This window comes from Caretta caretta, chromosome 1 (assembly GCF_965140235.1).
Source record: "Caretta caretta isolate rCarCar2 chromosome 1, rCarCar1.hap1, whole genome shotgun sequence".
In the NCBI taxonomy this organism is placed as follows: Eukaryota; Metazoa; Chordata; order Testudines; family Cheloniidae; genus Caretta; species Caretta caretta.
In genome coordinates this window covers 7,585,082-7,601,770 of record NC_134206.1, presented here as the reverse complement: position 1 = coordinate 7,601,770, position 16,689 = coordinate 7,585,082, and the positions used below count along the sequence as shown (strand labels likewise).

Genomic DNA, 16,689 nt, shown 5'->3' with positions numbered 1-16,689 from the left:
CAGGTGTTCCAGGCCAGCCATGTGCCCCTGTGGCTTGGCTGGGGATACAGCAGCTGCAGGGGGGCGTCACTCAGCCGGCCCTGCCCCCGAGGGGTCAGCACTCAGCCACGGGGACGTTTTAAACCGAAAGCGCCCAGTTTGGTGAAGTGCTGGCACTGGCCGATGACCAGCGGGGAGAGCTCAGGCCCTTCCTGCTGGGGCAGGTGGGCTCCAAGCCCTGGTTGGGGTGGCGGGCTCGGGGTCAATTCATACTGCCGTGCAGACCGAGGGCTGCTGGACCGTCACCCCACAGCCTGGAGCAGCCCCACACGGGGCCCGGGCAGCACTCAGAAGAGACTTTCCACACTTTGGCTGGGAAACACCGGGCCTTTATTTCGGCAGCAGCGAAATCCCATCGGCCTGAGAGCCGGGGCCCCTCAAACCCAGCCCCTCGGGAGGGCCGGCACGTGGAGAGATTCCCTCCCCCAGATCAGTGCTTCTCTCCCGGCCCTGCCCACAGCAGCTGCCACCCTCCCACTTGGGCAGTTCCCACAGAGCAGGTGAGGGCAAGGTACTGCCCAGCTGTGCACCAAGAACCTGGTGTTGCCACCATACCCCTGGCCACAAGTCCTTGCCCCGGGGCAGGCTTGGGCTGTGACCCTGCCAGCCGCCGCCTGCTGGGGGTCCGGGGTGCCCAGGCTGAGACCATGGCAGGAGCGGATTAGAGCCATGGATGGGTTGGCCAACCAAGCAGCTGGCCGGCTGCCACCCAGAGCGGGGTCAGGGGTAGGAAGGCCAGTGCTGACTCCCGGCAGCCGCCCATCAGGCACGTTCCCTGCAGCCACACGGACTCCATGCCCATCCATAGCCTGGCCCGAGGCGCCAGGGGCAGAACCCCACACGTGGGCCGCTGGGGGAACCGCTGGCAGGAGGCAAGACCCAAGCCAGAGGAGGGAACCTGGGGACTAGACCTCATGGGATTGGCAGCCGCAGAACTAGGGGAGTCCCACACCCCAGCTCTCCGCCCCAGGCCCAGCCCTTGGGGGCCTGGCTAGCCCCCTGCACAGACGATAATGCTTGGGGGGGGGGGGTCCTCCAGGATAGCAGCACGCCAGCTTCGCTACAGCGATGGGTAATCACCAGAGGGGTGCAGCTGGGCAAGGAGCGTGCACCTCTCTGTCCCTGCCCCAGGGCACCCACCTGTCTGTCCATGCCCAGGGGGCAGGCATCCACACCGGGGGGCATGTGCAATTGATGCTCTTGAGTACAATCCTTTTCCTGCAGAGTTTTAAGAAGGTCTCAGAGGCAGGGCCCCTCTTGCAAAGCACCCGGAGGCTGGCCGGCCGCAGTCCTGAGCAGAGGCCTGAGGGCCCCGGCGCGGCTGGAGAGCAGCAGGTTCCAGCCCCGCATCGTCTCCTGCAGGCGAGGTGCCATCTGCAGCCTCCAGCGCGTCCCGTGAGCGCCGGCCCAAGGCTGCCCCGACGGAGCCAAGAGCAGCTGCCCAGCCCGGAGGGGGCGGCCACCGGCAGCCACCTGTTCGCGGCTGAGCCAGGCCTGGAGCCCCAGTTCTGCTGCTCAGGCCTCGCTGCTCCCCTGGGGCGGGCTGGCGAAGTCGCTGTCCACCAGGTTGATGGTGAAGGGGACGTCGATGACCTCGGCGTGGGTGGTCGCTGTGCGCCAGGAGTTCAGGGGATGGATGGCTTTCCGGAACCGCTGCAAGGAGGTGGGGTGGGGGTGAGCCAGGCACCAAGACCAGCCTTGCGGGGGGAGTGAGGCCCAAGGGGGCGGGGGTTGAGTCAGGCGCCAGGCCCAGCCCTTGGGGCGGGGGGGGGCAGGGCCCAAGGACTCGGTGGGGCGGGGGGTGAGCCAGGCCCAGCTCTCGGGGCGGGGGGGAAGGCCCAAGGACTCGGTGGGGCAGGGGGTGAGCCAGGCCCAGCCCTCGGGGCGGGGGGCAGGGCCCAAGGTCTCGGTGGGGCAGGGGGTGAGCCAGGCCCAGCCCTCGGGGCGGGGGGGGGGGGGGGCCAAGGACTCGGTGGGGCGGGGGGGTGAGCCAGGCCCAGCCCTCGGGGCGGGGGGCAGGGCCCAAGGACTCGCGGGCGGGGGGCTGAGGCACACTACCACTGGGGCACGACTCCAGCATTTGCCCGATGGCCGCAGGGCCGGGCCATGGGGCTGCGGTCGGGAGCCTGAGCCCTGCCCAGAAAGGAGAAACCGGGGCCCAGCAGGGCTCCAGACCAGGGGCCCCAGGTGGTGAGAGGGGGCAGGTGTCCAGATCCCAGCCTCAGCCCTGACCCCAGCATGCCCCACGCTGCAGGGTGACCCCCCCACAACCGGGAGCTCCCAGCTCCTTCCAGCCACGCCCTCCCCACCCCTTGGGTCCCTCCCCCAGCCACTGGGTGCTGGGGAGGCGGCAGAGAGGGCGGCTCGGCGTGCCCCAGCCCGCCCGGCCCCGCACTCACGTCCGTCAGCGTCCCCGACTCCCTGCAGACGGCCACGAGCGCCCAGAGCGGGATCTGGATGCAGGTCACGGTGCCCATGCACACGCCCAGGGCCTTGCCCCAGCCGGGGTAGGTGTAGGCGCCGTAGTGCAGGGACGTGTTGTACGTCTCCAGGAAGATGTAGAAGAGGATGAACTGGAAGGGCAGATCCAAGCAGCGCGGTCAGACACCCCCAGCCCTTCCCCCGCCAGCCGGACCCACCTCTTGCAGCAAGGGGCCTGCCCACCCCCACCCCAGGAGGTGCCCATGGGGATGGGGGTCACAAGGGCTGCCAGAGCTTGGTCTCGTCTGTGTGGGTTTCATAGCGTGAGCCCCCACGATGCAGCGGCTGGGACTCTCCCCGGCCCAAAGGGTGGTGCAGTCACCAGCAGTGGAGGGTCCGAGCTGGGGAGCCTCCTGGAGACACTGTGATGCCAGGCCCGGTGCTGGGGCGGAGTGCGGCCACTTGGCTACCAATAGCCCGGGGCCCAAACGAGCCACAGCTCCAAATGAAGCTCACCAGGTGAAATACCTGGGGGGGGGGGGTCCTTTTGTCTCTACCCTCAGCTTCTTGATCAGAGCAAGATGGAAACGGCCTAAAGGCAGGGAATGGCCCCACTCACCCGGCGAATTAGCCCCAGGAACCCCAGAGCGAGCAGGGTTTGTGCTGTGCAGGCTGCAGCCACTAGGGGGCAGTGGTGCAGCACCGTCGAGACTGGCATTGCCCGGGGATGCCAAGGGCGTGGTACAGGCTGGGACACAAGGAGCCTGCACGGCCCCCAGCGGGCTGCCGGGTCAGGAAGGCCCCCGAGCAGCTCAGCTCTTCAGCGCCATAGTTGGCCGGGGCCTGGCCATACAGGCGCTGCCCGTCGCGGGTGGCTCGGGCACCTCTCGGGCAGGGCCGGTACCTACCAGCAGCAGGCATGGCGTGATGAACACCCAGCATGCCTTGAAGTAGAGCACCAGCTTGCCGCACCAGGGCGGGCACCGGCAGATCATGTCCACGATGTCCCGGCAGAACTGGTTCACTCCTGAGAGGGGGACAAACGGGAGTTTAAAGAGGAGAACTTCCGGGGCCGTGGTCATCCCCTGCACCAGGCCTGGGGGGGCATCCCCACCACTCAGCCAGCCCCGGCACTGGGCAAGCTCCCCGGCTACGCAGGGGTACACCAGGGCAGGGGATGGACGGCAGACTGCCCAGCAACCCCCAGGGGCTGCAGAGTGGGTGCTCGGGCGCTCAGGAGGTAGCGGGGGAGCCTGACCCTCGCCTGGAAACGTACTGCCCTCCAGGGTGGAGATAGCCAGGGCCTGGGGCTCCCTCGGCATCCTATACAGCACCAAGCACCCTGCTGACACTTGCGCAAGGTGGAGCGGTGTTGCTGGGTGCTGTGAAGCAGCTGCCACGTCGCGCCCCAGAGGTGGCTGCATTTCCGCGGTGCGGGAGGGAGGTTAGTCCAACGCTCTGGGATGTGCCGAGCCCCGGGCTGGGGACACTCACCGTAGAAGAAGGCAATGCCGACGCACATGAAGAGGGTGATGATGATGAGACCGAAGCTGGTGCTGTAGGCGTCGATGAGGGTGAACCAGTAAATGCCGCCCTGCAAGCGACAGTGCAGTGGGCTCGTGAACACCCGGCCGGGCGCAGGCAGGGAGAGGCGCCCAGCGCCTGCCATGCCAGAGGGGCAGCCTCTGCCCCCACGGACCCGCCGCGGGCGCTTTGCTTGCTCAGCACGTGGCCAGCTGAGCCACAGGCCCGGCACCCGTCTCCAGCCCGCGTGCGGCCAGCATCGGCCGGGGCAGAGCAGGGTGAGCACCCCCGGGGCATGGGGGGGCGGGATATAACCCATCCGGTGGGGAAGGCGCCGTCCCCGTGCCAAGCAGGCAGTCGTCAGCTCCTGCCCCGAGGCCGACGGCATCTGTGGGCTGGAGGCAATTCGGCCCCGACAGCCGGCTCCCCGTGGGGCCATGGCCCTGCACAGGACAGGCCGGGGGCTGAGCTCTGCCCTACCTCGGTGATGAGCAGCAGGCCCAGCAGGTAGAAGGTGAAGCACAGTGCGCCCAGGAAGAGGGTTTTCCGTCTCCACTCGCGCAGGGCCGGGAACTCGTCCAGCACGGCCGTGGTGATGCCCTCCATGTTCCCGAACTGGGGGAGAGACGGGCGTCAGGACACCCCGGGCTCCTGCCCGTGGGGCACTGCCAGTCTCGGGACGTGTGCTCTGTGCCCCGGCACCCTGCCAAATGCGCCCCGAGCCCCGGTGCACAGGGAGCGTCTCCAGGCCCTGGGCCGCAGGGGAGCACCCCACACATCACGTGGGGCTGAGTCCAGAAAGAGCCAGCAAAGTTCACTCCTGACTGCCCGTCCTACTCAAGGTGGCAAGGAGCCCCCCCCCCCAGCCCCATCCCTCCAAGGAGCACCCCACACCCCTGCCCCACAGCATGCTCCTACCTCACCCCTTCAAGGACCACACCCTGCCCCAGCCCCTGCCCCACCACATGCCCTTGCCCCACCCCTCCAAGGAGCAGCCCACCCCCCCTCCCACCCCTCCGAGGAGCACCCCACCACATGCTCCTGCCCCACCCCTCCAAGGACCACCCGCTGCCCCCCTATAAAGGACATGACAATGTGTCCTGGGGGAAGGTGCTGACACCGTCCCCCACAAACCCAGCTCTGCCAGCGAACGACCCCCTGGCCCAGCAGGATTTGCGGATGCCGGGGTGAGCGGGGAAAGCTGCTAGACCAGGCGTCCAAGAGGCAGGTGGAGCCGACAGGTGGCTGCAGAAGCTTCTCTGTGTTCCTAGGGGCTGGCGCGTCCCAGACCCACGGTCAGGAGGGCTACACGTCTGCGCTACAGGGAGGCGGGGGCCAGAGAGGCCAGCGGCGTGCAAGCGAGGACCCGCCAGGTTAGACCCACCAGGGTGTCCACTCCCAGCGTGAACATCATCAGAAAGAACAGGACCGACCAGAAGGCAGAGCCAGGCAGCAGAGCAAGGGCTTCTGGGTAGGCCACGAAGGCAAGTCCAGGACCTGGCGGGAGGAGGAGAAATGGAGAACAGCCTCCCTCAGCAGCCCAGCCCAGCATGGTTCACTCCTGGCCACCGTGTGTCCACCCTGGTATCAGGATAAGGCCTTTGTCTGCAGCCATATTGTAAGACCTAAAGCCTTCGTCTGCTATCACCAGATAAAGAAACCGATCTTAAGATGGTTAAAGAAAATGTAGTTAGTAGCATCCTGTCTGGCAGGAACTCACTTCTCAATAGCTGGGGTGTGAAATCCTCGCTTCTGTTGTTTTGTCATTACGGTCCCCAGTTCCCTATTGTTTATCTGTCTGGTTCGTTCATTGTTTCTGTCTGGTGCATAATTAATTTTGCTAGGTGTAAATTAATGAAGGTGGTGGGGTAGGATTGGTTAGAGAATTTTGTTACACTGTGTTAGGATTGGTTAGTAAAATTTTAGTGTAACGATTGCTTAAGGTAGAGCTAAACAGGACTCAAATTTCACTGTATAAACTGGGGTCCAAAAGGAAGTTCTTTGGGAGCCAAGTCCAGGACATGGCCCCAAAGATCAGAGCGGCCAGACCTCAATACCCTGCCAATGACCCCGAGCAGAAACTGGAGTCCCCCAGATGGACCTGATCCTGACTGGCCATCCAGAAAAGTTCATCTGTCTTATTGGGAGTGGTGAGCACTGTGAGTGTGTAGCGTGTGCCATCTGTTTGGGGGGATTGTTAATAAATAGAGGTTATGCAGGATATGACTGTGTAAGGCTCTTTCACTGGTAAAAGGTCCTGCACATCTGCAGAAGTAGTATGCGCCCTACGGATTGGGAACGGGTGTGGGTACTTACATTGACTGGGTTAGTCACCCCCGGCGCCCTACGGATTGGGAACGGGTGTGGGTACTTACATTGACCGGGTTAGTCACCCCCGGCGCCCTACGGATTGGGAACGGGTGTGGGTACTTACACTGACCGGGTTAGTTACCCCCGGCGCCCTACGGATTGGGAACGGGTGTGGGTACTTACATTGACCGGGTTAGTTATCCCCGGCGCCCTACGGATTGGGAACGGGTGTGGGTACTTACATTGACCGGGTTAGTCACCCCCGGCACCCTACGGATTGGGAACGGGTGTGGGTACTTACACTGACCGGGTTAGTCACCCCCGGCGCCCTACGGATTGGGAACGGGTGTGGGTACTTACATTGACCGGGTTAGTTATCCCCGGCGCCCTACGGATTGGGAACGGGTGTGGGTACTTACATTGACCGGGTTAGTTATCCCCGGCGCCCTACGGATTGGGAACGGGTGTGGGTACTTACATTGACCGGGTTAGTCACCCCCGGCGCCCTACGGATTGGGAACGGGTGTGGGTACTTACATTGACCGGGTTAGTTACCCCCGGCGCCCTACGGATTGGGAACGGGTGTGGGTACTTACATTGACCGGGTTAGTTACCCCCGGCGCCCTACGGATTGGGAACGGGTGTGGGTACTTACATTGACCGGGTTAGTTACCCCCGGCGCCCTACGGATTGGGAAGGGGTGTGGGTACTTACACTGACCGGGTTAGTCACCCCCGGCGCCCTACGGATTGGGAACGGGTGTGCATACTTACATTGACCGGGTTAGTTACCCCCGGCGCCCTACGGATTGGGAACGGGTGTGGGTACTTACATTGACCGGGTTAGTCACCCCCGGCACCCTACGGATTGGGAAGGGGTAGGTGCTTTTTGCCTGGAGCCCTACGAATTGGGAAAAGGTGGGGGTGCCTAAATTCACCGGGTTACGCCTGGAGCCCGACGGGCTGGGAAAAGGTGGGGTGCCCTAATGTGTGCAGGTAACACCAGAGCAACGGCGGTACCAGGGGCGGCCCCTGAAGGGAACGTGAGCCGGGGCCGGGGCCGGGGCACATTTGAGAAGCGTTGGGGGGGACGGGACACGAATTTGACACTCCAACAGTGCCCGGCCGGGACGCCCTGAGGACGGGCTGCATCCCTCACAGGGATGGGCCTGAATCATCCCCAGAGCCCCCGTTAAAGGCCAAGTTTTAATCCCAGCTGCCCAAAGCGAAGCTCCTAAATCCAGGGCAAGGTGCCCGGCAAGGAGCCGCCTGATCCTCAAGGGGACAGAGTGAGAGCAGCTCCTGCTGGAGGCCCAGCTGGCCTGATCCGGAGAGGAATTGGCAGCAAGAACCTCCCCCCACCCCTCAGCATCATTGGGGCAGGCACGGAGTTGGGCTGGGGCGGGGCAGGGTGGGAGGCAGGCGCTGAGCGGGGATGGTTTCATCCAGGCAGGATGGCCAGCCGGCCCCGCCCATACCTGAGTCAGCCACCTCCCCCACCGGCACTCTCTTCCTCCACGCCATGTGGCCCAGGACGGAGAAGATGGCGAATCCAGCGAAGAAGCTGGTGCAGCAGTTCCCGATGGCGATAACCAGGGTGTCCCTGTGGGCAGCAGAGCGGGGGAGGGGGAGGAGATGTACGAGGAGTTGGCGGGAGCCAGGGCTGCCCCCCCGGGCCCAGGATCTCTGGCACAGAGACCGTCAAGCCTTTGGGATGAGGCGTTCACACCATCAAGCAGCTCCCCATGGAGCCGAGGGGGTGGCAGAGCCAAGGAGCTGCGACCCAGTTCCCCGCCCCAGTGGTGGTAGCCCGCTGGCAGGACCTGGCATTCGGGAGCAGGTCTCCAGCTCTAGCTCTGGGACAAGAGTAGAGACCCAGGTGGCTCGGGACTCGCCATGGCAGCAAGGACCCCCCCACAGCACGTGTGCAGGGTCACTCGGGACCGGGCTGCCCCAGCCCCGCCCGGCCTGGCCCAGAGCACTCCCTGGCCCGCCCGCTCACCTGATCACGTTGTTGTCGAACTTGTTGTAGGAGGCCATGGAGAGCAGCCCCCCGAAGCCAATGCCCAGCGAGTAGAAGATCTGCGAGGCAGCGTCGTTCCACACCTAGGGGAGAGAAGCTGGTTAGGAGCCGGCTCCTTCCCCACCCCCAACATGCTCCTCGCAGGCCGCCGCGTCCCGCCGACCCCGCGCCCGCCAAGCGCAAAGCCCCCCACGCACGCTCGGGCTGAGCTGCAGCCATCTGCTCAGGGCCCATTGCCAAGCACCTGGTGGCTCTGTGCTCACCCTCTCCAGCCAGCCCCAGGACGACCCCACCCGCAGAAACAGCAGCAGACACCCCGAGGGGGGACATGGGGAGTCTAAGGGGCCCAAGGCGGTGGGGGGCGGGGTACCTGAGCGCTCTGTAGCCTGCTCCAGTCTGAGGAGAGGTAGAAGCGGACGCCCTCGATGGATCCCTCCAGCGTGGCTCCTCGGATGATGAGCACAATGAGGACCAGGTACGGGAACGTCGCTGTGAAATACACCACCTGCACGGCACACCCCCGGCTGCTTATATACCCCCATCCCTGCACGGCCCCATCCCCGGCTGCTTATATACCCCCCCATCCCTGCACGGCACACCCCCGGCTGCTTATATACCCCCCCCATCCCTGCACGGCACACCCCCGGTCTGCTTATATACCCCCCCATCCCTGCACGGCACACCCCCGGCTGCTTATATACCCCCATCCCTGCACGGCACACCCCCGGCTGCTTATATACCCCCATCCCTGCACGGCACACCCCCGGCTGCTTATATACCCCCCCCATCCCTGCACGGCACACCCCCAGCTGCTTATATACCCCCATCCCTGCACGGCCCCATCCCCGGCTGCTTATATACCCCCCCCATCCCTGCACGGCACACCCCCGGCTGCTTATATACCCCCCCCATCCCTGCACGGCACACCCCCGGCTGCTTATATACCCCCCCCATCCCTGCACGGCACACCCCCGGCTGCTTATATACCCCCCCCCCATCCCTGCACGGCACACCCCCGGCTGCTTATATACCCCCCCCCATCCCTGCACGGCACACCCCCGGCTGCTTATATACCCCCATCCCTGCACGGCATACCCCCGGCTGCTTATATACCCCCATCCCTGCACGGCACACCCCCGGCTGCTTATATACCCCCCCCCATCCCTGCACGGCACACCCCCGGCTGCTTATATACCCCCCCCATCCCTGCACGGCACACCCCCGGCTGCTTATATACCCCCCCCATCCCTGCACGGCACACCCCCGGCTGCTTATATACCCCCCCCCATCCCTGCACGGCACACCCCCGGCTGCTTATATACCCCCCCATCCCTGCACGGCACACCCCCGGCTGCTTATATACCCCCCCCCATCCCTGCACGGCACACACCTGGCTGTAACACCCCCCCCATCCCTGCACGGCCACACCCCCGGCTGTAACACCCCCCCCCCCCCATCCCTGCACGGCCACACCCCCGGCTGTAGAATCATAGACTCATAGAATATCAGGGTTGGAAGGGACCTCAGGAGGTCATCTAGTCCAACCCCCTGCTCAAAGCAGGACCAATCCCCAACTAAATCATCCCAGCCAGGGCTTTGTCAAGCCTGACCTTAAAAACTTCTAAGGAAGGGGATTCCACCACCTCCCTAGGTAACGCATTCCAGTGCTTCACCACCCTCCTAGTGAAAAAGTTTTTCCTAATATCCAACCTAAACCTCCCCCACTGCAACTTGAGACCATTCTCCTTGTCCTGTCCTCTTCCATCACTGAGAATAGTCTAGAACCATCCTCTCTGGAACCACCTCTCAGGTAGTTGAAAGCAGCTATCAAATCCCCCCTCCATCCCTGCACGGCCACACCCCCGGCTGCTTACACCCCCCCCCCACCCCTGGCACGCTGCATCCATCAGCCCCCCATGGTGCTGACAGCACCACTGGCTGCTCACCCCCCCCACACACACCATCCCTGATGCGCTGCACCCGCCAGCACCAAGGAGACACCCACACCCTGCAGTGTGGATGTCAATGGGGGGGGCCCAGACCTAGGATGGAGGGTAAGACATAGTCATAGGATTCACCGTCATAGGATTTTAAAAATAGTAAATTTCATTATTTCAGCTATTTAAATCTGAAATCTCACGGTGGTGTAACTGTGGGGGTCCTGACCCAAAAGGGGGTTTTGGTGGGTGCTGGGGGGTTGCAAGGTTATTGCAGGCTTGCCACCCTTACTTCTGCATGGCTGCTGGCGGGGAGCTGCCTTCCGAGCTGGGCACCTGGCCACCAGCCGCTGCTCTCTGGCCACCCAGCTCTGAAGGCAGCACAGCAGTAAGGGTGGCAATACCCCAGCCCCCCTACAATAATCTTGTGACCCCCCCAAAAAAATCCCTTTGGGGTCAGGACCCTCAATTTGAGAAACTCTGGTCTCCCCCATGAAATCTGTACAGTATAGGGTAAAAGTACACAAAAGACCAGATTTCACGGTCCGGGACCCTAATAATATGGCATCACTCTGGCAACACCGTGGGGCAGAACCAACTGCAGGACGAACCCAGCCGGATTCAGCCTGGTGCAGCCTCCCGAGAGCCAGCGGGGAGCCTGGATGGGGCCAGGAACACCATGCACAGAGCGCCCCAGGGGTCCTGTGGGTCTGTTCTGAGCCTTGTTGGGGTCAGAGCATGCATGACCGACACCTCCCCCCCAATTCCATGGGCTGGTCTATGTGCTGTGGGGCCAGGCCCTACTTCTTGGTTATTCGTTGTTCTGTGCCCTGGGGCCTTTTTCTTTGGGGGTGGGAGGAGATGAGCACTTTGCTTGTTGCTATATTTAGCGGTTTCGCCCCCCAATCGATGTGTAGTGCCCCCCCCCAGTCCTGTGCAGGGCTGGGGAGCCCAGAACCCCTCCCCAGCGCAGACACCCTGGAGGGGAGATCTCAGGACATGCTGACGGTGAAGGCGTGGGTGTGGCAATATCCTTTTAACCAGAGAAGCCCCAGCCTCTCTCTAGCCTTCCCATGGCAGATCCGCCTCTTACCCCATCTGCCCTCCCGGCCGACGCACAGGACACCTGTAGGATAGCGAGCGTCTGGGAGCCTAGTGAGAATTCATGAGACGCGGCCCCAGCTCAACACCGATTAGTCCGGGCAGCAGCCCACGCTAGCAAACCCTGCGCCCTGCCCGCCACTCACCTTGCCCGAGCTGCGGATCCCCTTTAGCATGCACAGGAAGATGACAATCCAGGCGACCAACAAGCATACCGCGAGCGGCCACCTCACCGGGCCTGGGTCGTGGAGGCCGGAGCTGTGCGTGACCCCCAGCACCTGCTCGCTGCACGGCCCAAACACAGGTTAAAGACACGCAGACCCAGCCTGCGCTGAACACAGGGTGTCACCTCCCTCCGCCCCCCTGGACCAGAATGGTGGGGGGGCTACTGAGTGGGTGTTAAATCCTGCCTCCGTGCCCACTACCAGATCCCTTTGCCCCCTCCTGGCTTCATACCTGCCTCCTACTTTGGCAACAGCTTCCCACCCACCAGCCAGTCCCCTCCTGCCCATGACAGAGGCCTACATCGGGCATGCTGGTCCCGCTACCCCCTCCAGCCGGTTTGCCAGCAGTGGGTCTCTAGTGGCTTGGTCTCCGTGTGAGCTGTCGACGGTGATACTGACAACACAGAGCCATGGCAGAATTGCAGAGGATGCTTCCTCCAAACCCAGCCTGGAGAGGAGCTTATGGCTTCAACCCCAACCGCCAGGATAGCGGCTATTTTCTCGTGCATAGTGCACCCTGTGGCAGCGAGTTCCACAGCTCCACGCAGGGGGTTTCCCTTGATGCAACTGTTTTTCCTGCCACGGAGTCCCGGACCCTCATCCCAGCACCCCGCCGACTGCAGCGCCCCCTGGTGCCGAGAGCGGAGCTGGCAGAGGCATTTCCCAAGTGAGCAGAGGTGGGCGAGGCTCCCAGCCAATTGGGTTCAGGCTCCCGCAGGAGCACAGGGGCTCCCTGACGAAGAGGGAGAGCGTCAGGCAGGCTGCGACCTGCGGGGAAGGGCGGCGAATCAGTCCCGAACACAAACACCATAACGCAGCCACTCACTTCCAGAAGGCCTCGCTGGCACTGAACCGGCTGGAGTTTCCTGATGCGTTCTGCAAGACACAGAGCGGGCTGGTCACCCACTCCCCCACCCTATGCTGGCTGCCCCCAGGCAGAAGCTTCCTCCCCTGCCAAACTCCCTGTTCCTTGTCCCACCGCACAGAGAGGCAGGCTCCCCAGAGAGGGAGGGGAGTCAGGTCATCTACACCTCCCCAAACGGCAACAGGCCCCAGAGGGAAAGGCAACATCCTCGCACTATGGCTGGCCGGCCCCATCTCCTACAGTAGCCGTACCCTGGACCCAACAGCCTCACATACAGAGGCCCTGGCTGGCCCGGACAGATGCCCCCTCCTAGCCCATCCACAGCAGCATGAGGAGCAGCTGAGTGTTTTAAGCAGCACCAGGCCAAGCTGCCCTGTTGAGGTGGATAACCCGGCCCGCCACAGCGGAGTGGCCATCCGGGAGGGAGGAGACAGACCTGGCAGAGGGGGGCGTTCCGCGGAGCATCACAAGACCAGGGCAGGGGGCTCTGGAAGGACATGCCCAGGTAGTAGAAAGTCCAGGCGATGATGACGTTATAATAGAGCGACACCAGCGAGGAGACGAGCAGCATGCCCACGCCGATCCCTGCAGGGAAGGGAGGGAGGAAGGTGCAGCTGCCGAGTAGACGCCGGCCCTGCTCGCTCACACCCCCTGCGAGCATCAGCAGGGATCGAAGCTGGGCCCTTTGGCATTCACAGCCGGCACGTCTGCTGCCTCGTGAACGCACGTAGCGCCACTGGGCCCCCGTCGCTGACCCGGGCCCCCAGGAGAGAGGCGGCTGCTGCCCCAAAGCGCTCACACTTCCATCATGAGACAACGGGTGGATGGAGACAGGGGAGGGGTGCCACGAGGCCAAGCATCCGAGCTGCACTAATGATGGCGAGGTGTGTGTGCGTGTGTGGGGCACTGGTCATTGCCCGCTGCCAACGACGGAAGACAGCACGTGCTGCAGGGAGCATCCCTGACACCACGGCAAGGTCCGCAGGCTGGGCCCCGCTGCGCTAGGCGCTGGCCGGACACGTACCAGCACGTCTCCTAGGCCACTGAGAGGGAGTGAAAGAGAAGCAGGCAGAGCGGCACGCAGCGGATCTCGGTGTCCCATGCCAGCGCTGGCGTGGGAGGCTGGGAGAAGACACCTCTGCAGCTCCCGAGCGCTCAGATCCGAACACAGCACAGCGAACTCGCTGCATGCGGGAACTAGACGAGGCCCACCACGGCAATCTGGTCCCCTCAGTTCTCTCCAGCGAGTCTGCAGGCTCTGGGCCCAGTGATCTCACAGTGAACCATCCATCTCTTGTCAGGAGGTTCAGCCCGTCGGCCCACATCCCCTTCCTTTCTCCGGCCCCCTCGCTGGCTGGTGCCTTTGCGTCTCATCCAAATCTCTCCTCCCCAGGCTGGCTTCCTGCCCTCACGCAGACAAGGTGCGTCCAGCACTGCCAGCTACAGAGCCCGTGTGGGACTAGGGACAGCCCAGCATCCTGCTCGGACAGATCTGCTCAGGCTGACAGCCCACATTGGCATTGGCTTAGCCAGTGCACAGGGCCACAGGGTGATCTGCCTGCTCCTGGGACAGAGTAGGAAGCTCTAGGGCCTGAACCCCCCAGGAGGGGGAGTATAGAGGGAGCAGGGGACAGACACTGCTGAGCTCAGACGGTTTGAGTGGTGCTGGGCGTCCCACCCTCACATGCTTGCACTGAATGGCATGGGGCCGGAGCAAGGACCTGCTGCCCAGTGGGTTCCTTTGGTGTATCATAGAATATCAGGGTTGGAAGGGACCTCAGGAGGTCATCTCGTCCAACCCCCTGCTCAAAGCAGGGCCAATCCCCAATTTTTGCCCCACATCCCTAAATGGCCCCCTCAAGGATTGAACTCACATCCCTGGGTTTAGCAGGTCAATGCTCAAAGCACTGAGCTATCCCTCCCCCAAGGTGGATGATTGAGGAGAGGATTGAGAGAGAGTTTTGTTTCGTTGGTTTGGAGTGTCCTCATGCTCAGAGTCGTCGTCCCCCCCCCCCCCCCACACACACACACACACAAGGGTCTGGCTGAGCTGGAGAGAGTCGACAGCATGGCTGAGTACCATAGCTCTGCTTGGGAGCCATCCGCGGCGGAGAACACTGCCGGCACCAAGACCTACTTTACAGCCATTAGAGCAGGAAGGACGCTCTCGCGGCAGGGCAGGAAGTCAGGAGACCAGGCTCTGCGCCCAGCCCTGCCAGTCACTTGTGGGACCTGACGTTCCCGGGTGCCCATAGGCCTGTGGATTTCAGTGGGGGCTACAGCGCTGGACGCATCTGGGAAGTCCGGCCAGGCCATTGGCCTCTCTGGGAAATGGAGACAACAGACGCTCCTCCCAGGGGGCCAGGAGGGCAGATTCTTTAGTGCTTTGAAATCCTCTGGGGACAGGGAGGAGAGGCTGGGTTTTGTGTTACAGCCTATGGGGAAGGCTGCTCAGAGAGGGCTGCGGTGAGGAGAGGGCGCTGACCTTGCAGAGCAGCTCAAGGAGGCATTTCCGGGCGCTGGAGACAGTGCGGATACAGCAGGGGAAGTGGATAAACCTAGCCCGGAGGGGCTGTGCTGAGGGATGTGGTCAGATAAGGGATGGGGGTGGAGCTCTGCCAGGCCTGGAAGGGGCAGACAGGCTGTTTGAACTGGACTCGGTGGAGGAGCAGGACTGGAGGAGGGATCGAGAGCGGGAGGTGATGTGGTCAGAGCGAGGGGCAGAGGACCTTGTCCCCTGTGGTTTATGGGTGACAGAGAAGGAGACTGTGTGTCCAGGGGCCAGAAGTGATGGGGGGGAGGTAAGATGTACGGCAGCTGCCTCTCCCCATGCCCTGCTCACTCAGGGGAGTGGGATGCTGCGCCAGGCACAGACTCACCTTTCAATAGGGGGCAGCACTTCCAGACGGTGATGGGCCCTGCAGCTCCGTACTGGCCCAGGCTGAGCTCCAGCAGGAAGAGGGGCAGGCCAGTGAAGAGCAGCATGACGAAGTAGGGGATCAGGAACACCCCTGGGGAAGAGGGGGCAGACACGGTTAGCAAGGAACTGGGATGGAACGAGGCAAGAACTCAGATACTCAGCCACCGGGAAGGAGCAGGGCAGAGACCTTGGCTCTCAGGAGCCCACAGCTGGTGGGACTGCCAGCGGCCAGAGCAGAACAGGCCTGACCGCAACACCCTGACAGCCAGGTTGTGGCTGGGAAAGCTAGTGCAGAGGCAGTGTGCTCAGCTCCAGCCGCTGGCGACCTCGGCACAGGGGGCATTCCTGCTTTACCCCTCCACACGGAAGGGACATTTGACGCAGGGACAGAACCTTTATCGCCCATAAGAGGGCAGCAAAAAACACAACACGCAGTGGGTTTTTAGAACCCAGATGGCGTTTGCAGCCCTGGAAGCCAGAAACATTTTTGACTTATTAAGTCAAATCCGTTGTATCTGGAATCGAAAGAGTTGACACAATTATAGGCTCCTACGATGTTATCATTAAAATCTGCCCTAGGGCTATAAGCACACAGACACTGACAGGCATCAGCTAAAGCACTCCAGGTGCTTTAGGGAACAGAAACCACAACCTTAGACTCCCACAAAAGACCCAGACCTTCAGGTGAGCTAACCCAGGTCCCTAGCAGTGGTTCCACTATTCAGATGTTGGACACACACATATTGCTCCGTACACACAGGTCTGACATACTCCATCCAGGAGAACACACAGAGCTTTCCTGTGCTTGTCCACCCAATTCCCACCCATGATTAGGGTGACCAGATGTCCCGTTTTTAAAGGGACCGTCCTGTTTTGGGGGACTTTTCCTTATATAGCCACCTATTACCCCTGCACCCCCGTCCTGTTTTTTCCCAGTTGCTATCTGGTCACCCTACCCATGATGGGCCATTCCAGCCAGCCACATAAAAGGCAATGACATCCCATCACGTGTACTATCATTCTTTGACCTGACACACTTCAGGGACCCATGTAGGAAAAAGGTCCAGCCACTCTTATGGTTTCCTAACACAAGCCCGTCACTAGCACAAGCTCCCCAGTCCAATGCAGTCCTCCAGAGCCCGAATGCAGAGAGCTCGTTTACTAAACCAATGGCAGTTCTAATGCTCCAAACCAGTCATCTTCTGGAAGATGCTACATAAACGGTGTCTTCAGAGAGCCTGGAGAGACATCTTGTGGTGAACACACATACTTGTCAGCATAACAGGTTAAAATACAGATGCAGTCCAAGTATTTCCCCCGTATCGC

The 16,689-nt window shown here is 62.4% G+C and overlaps 1 protein-coding gene across 1 annotated transcript in view; it reads right to left on the bottom strand.

Annotated features, from left to right (window-relative positions):
- Positions 1-346: 346 nt before the first annotated feature.
- LOC125631289 (sodium-dependent proline transporter-like) overlaps positions 347-16,689 on the bottom strand; it is a 42,941-nt gene continuing 26,598 nt past the window's right edge. The window contains 13 exon segments of the mRNA XM_048837729.2: positions 347-1,692; positions 2,439-2,612; positions 3,369-3,487; positions 3,955-4,054; positions 4,465-4,599; positions 5,369-5,481; positions 7,772-7,896; positions 8,296-8,399; positions 8,687-8,821; positions 11,501-11,639; positions 12,405-12,454; positions 12,880-13,028; positions 15,323-15,454. Coding sequence (XP_048693686.1) covers positions 1,555-1,692; positions 2,439-2,612; positions 3,369-3,487; positions 3,955-4,054; positions 4,465-4,599; positions 5,369-5,481; positions 7,772-7,896; positions 8,296-8,399; positions 8,687-8,821; positions 11,501-11,639; positions 12,405-12,454; positions 12,880-13,028; positions 15,323-15,454 — 1,613 coding nt within the window. The 3' untranslated portion in view covers positions 347-1,554.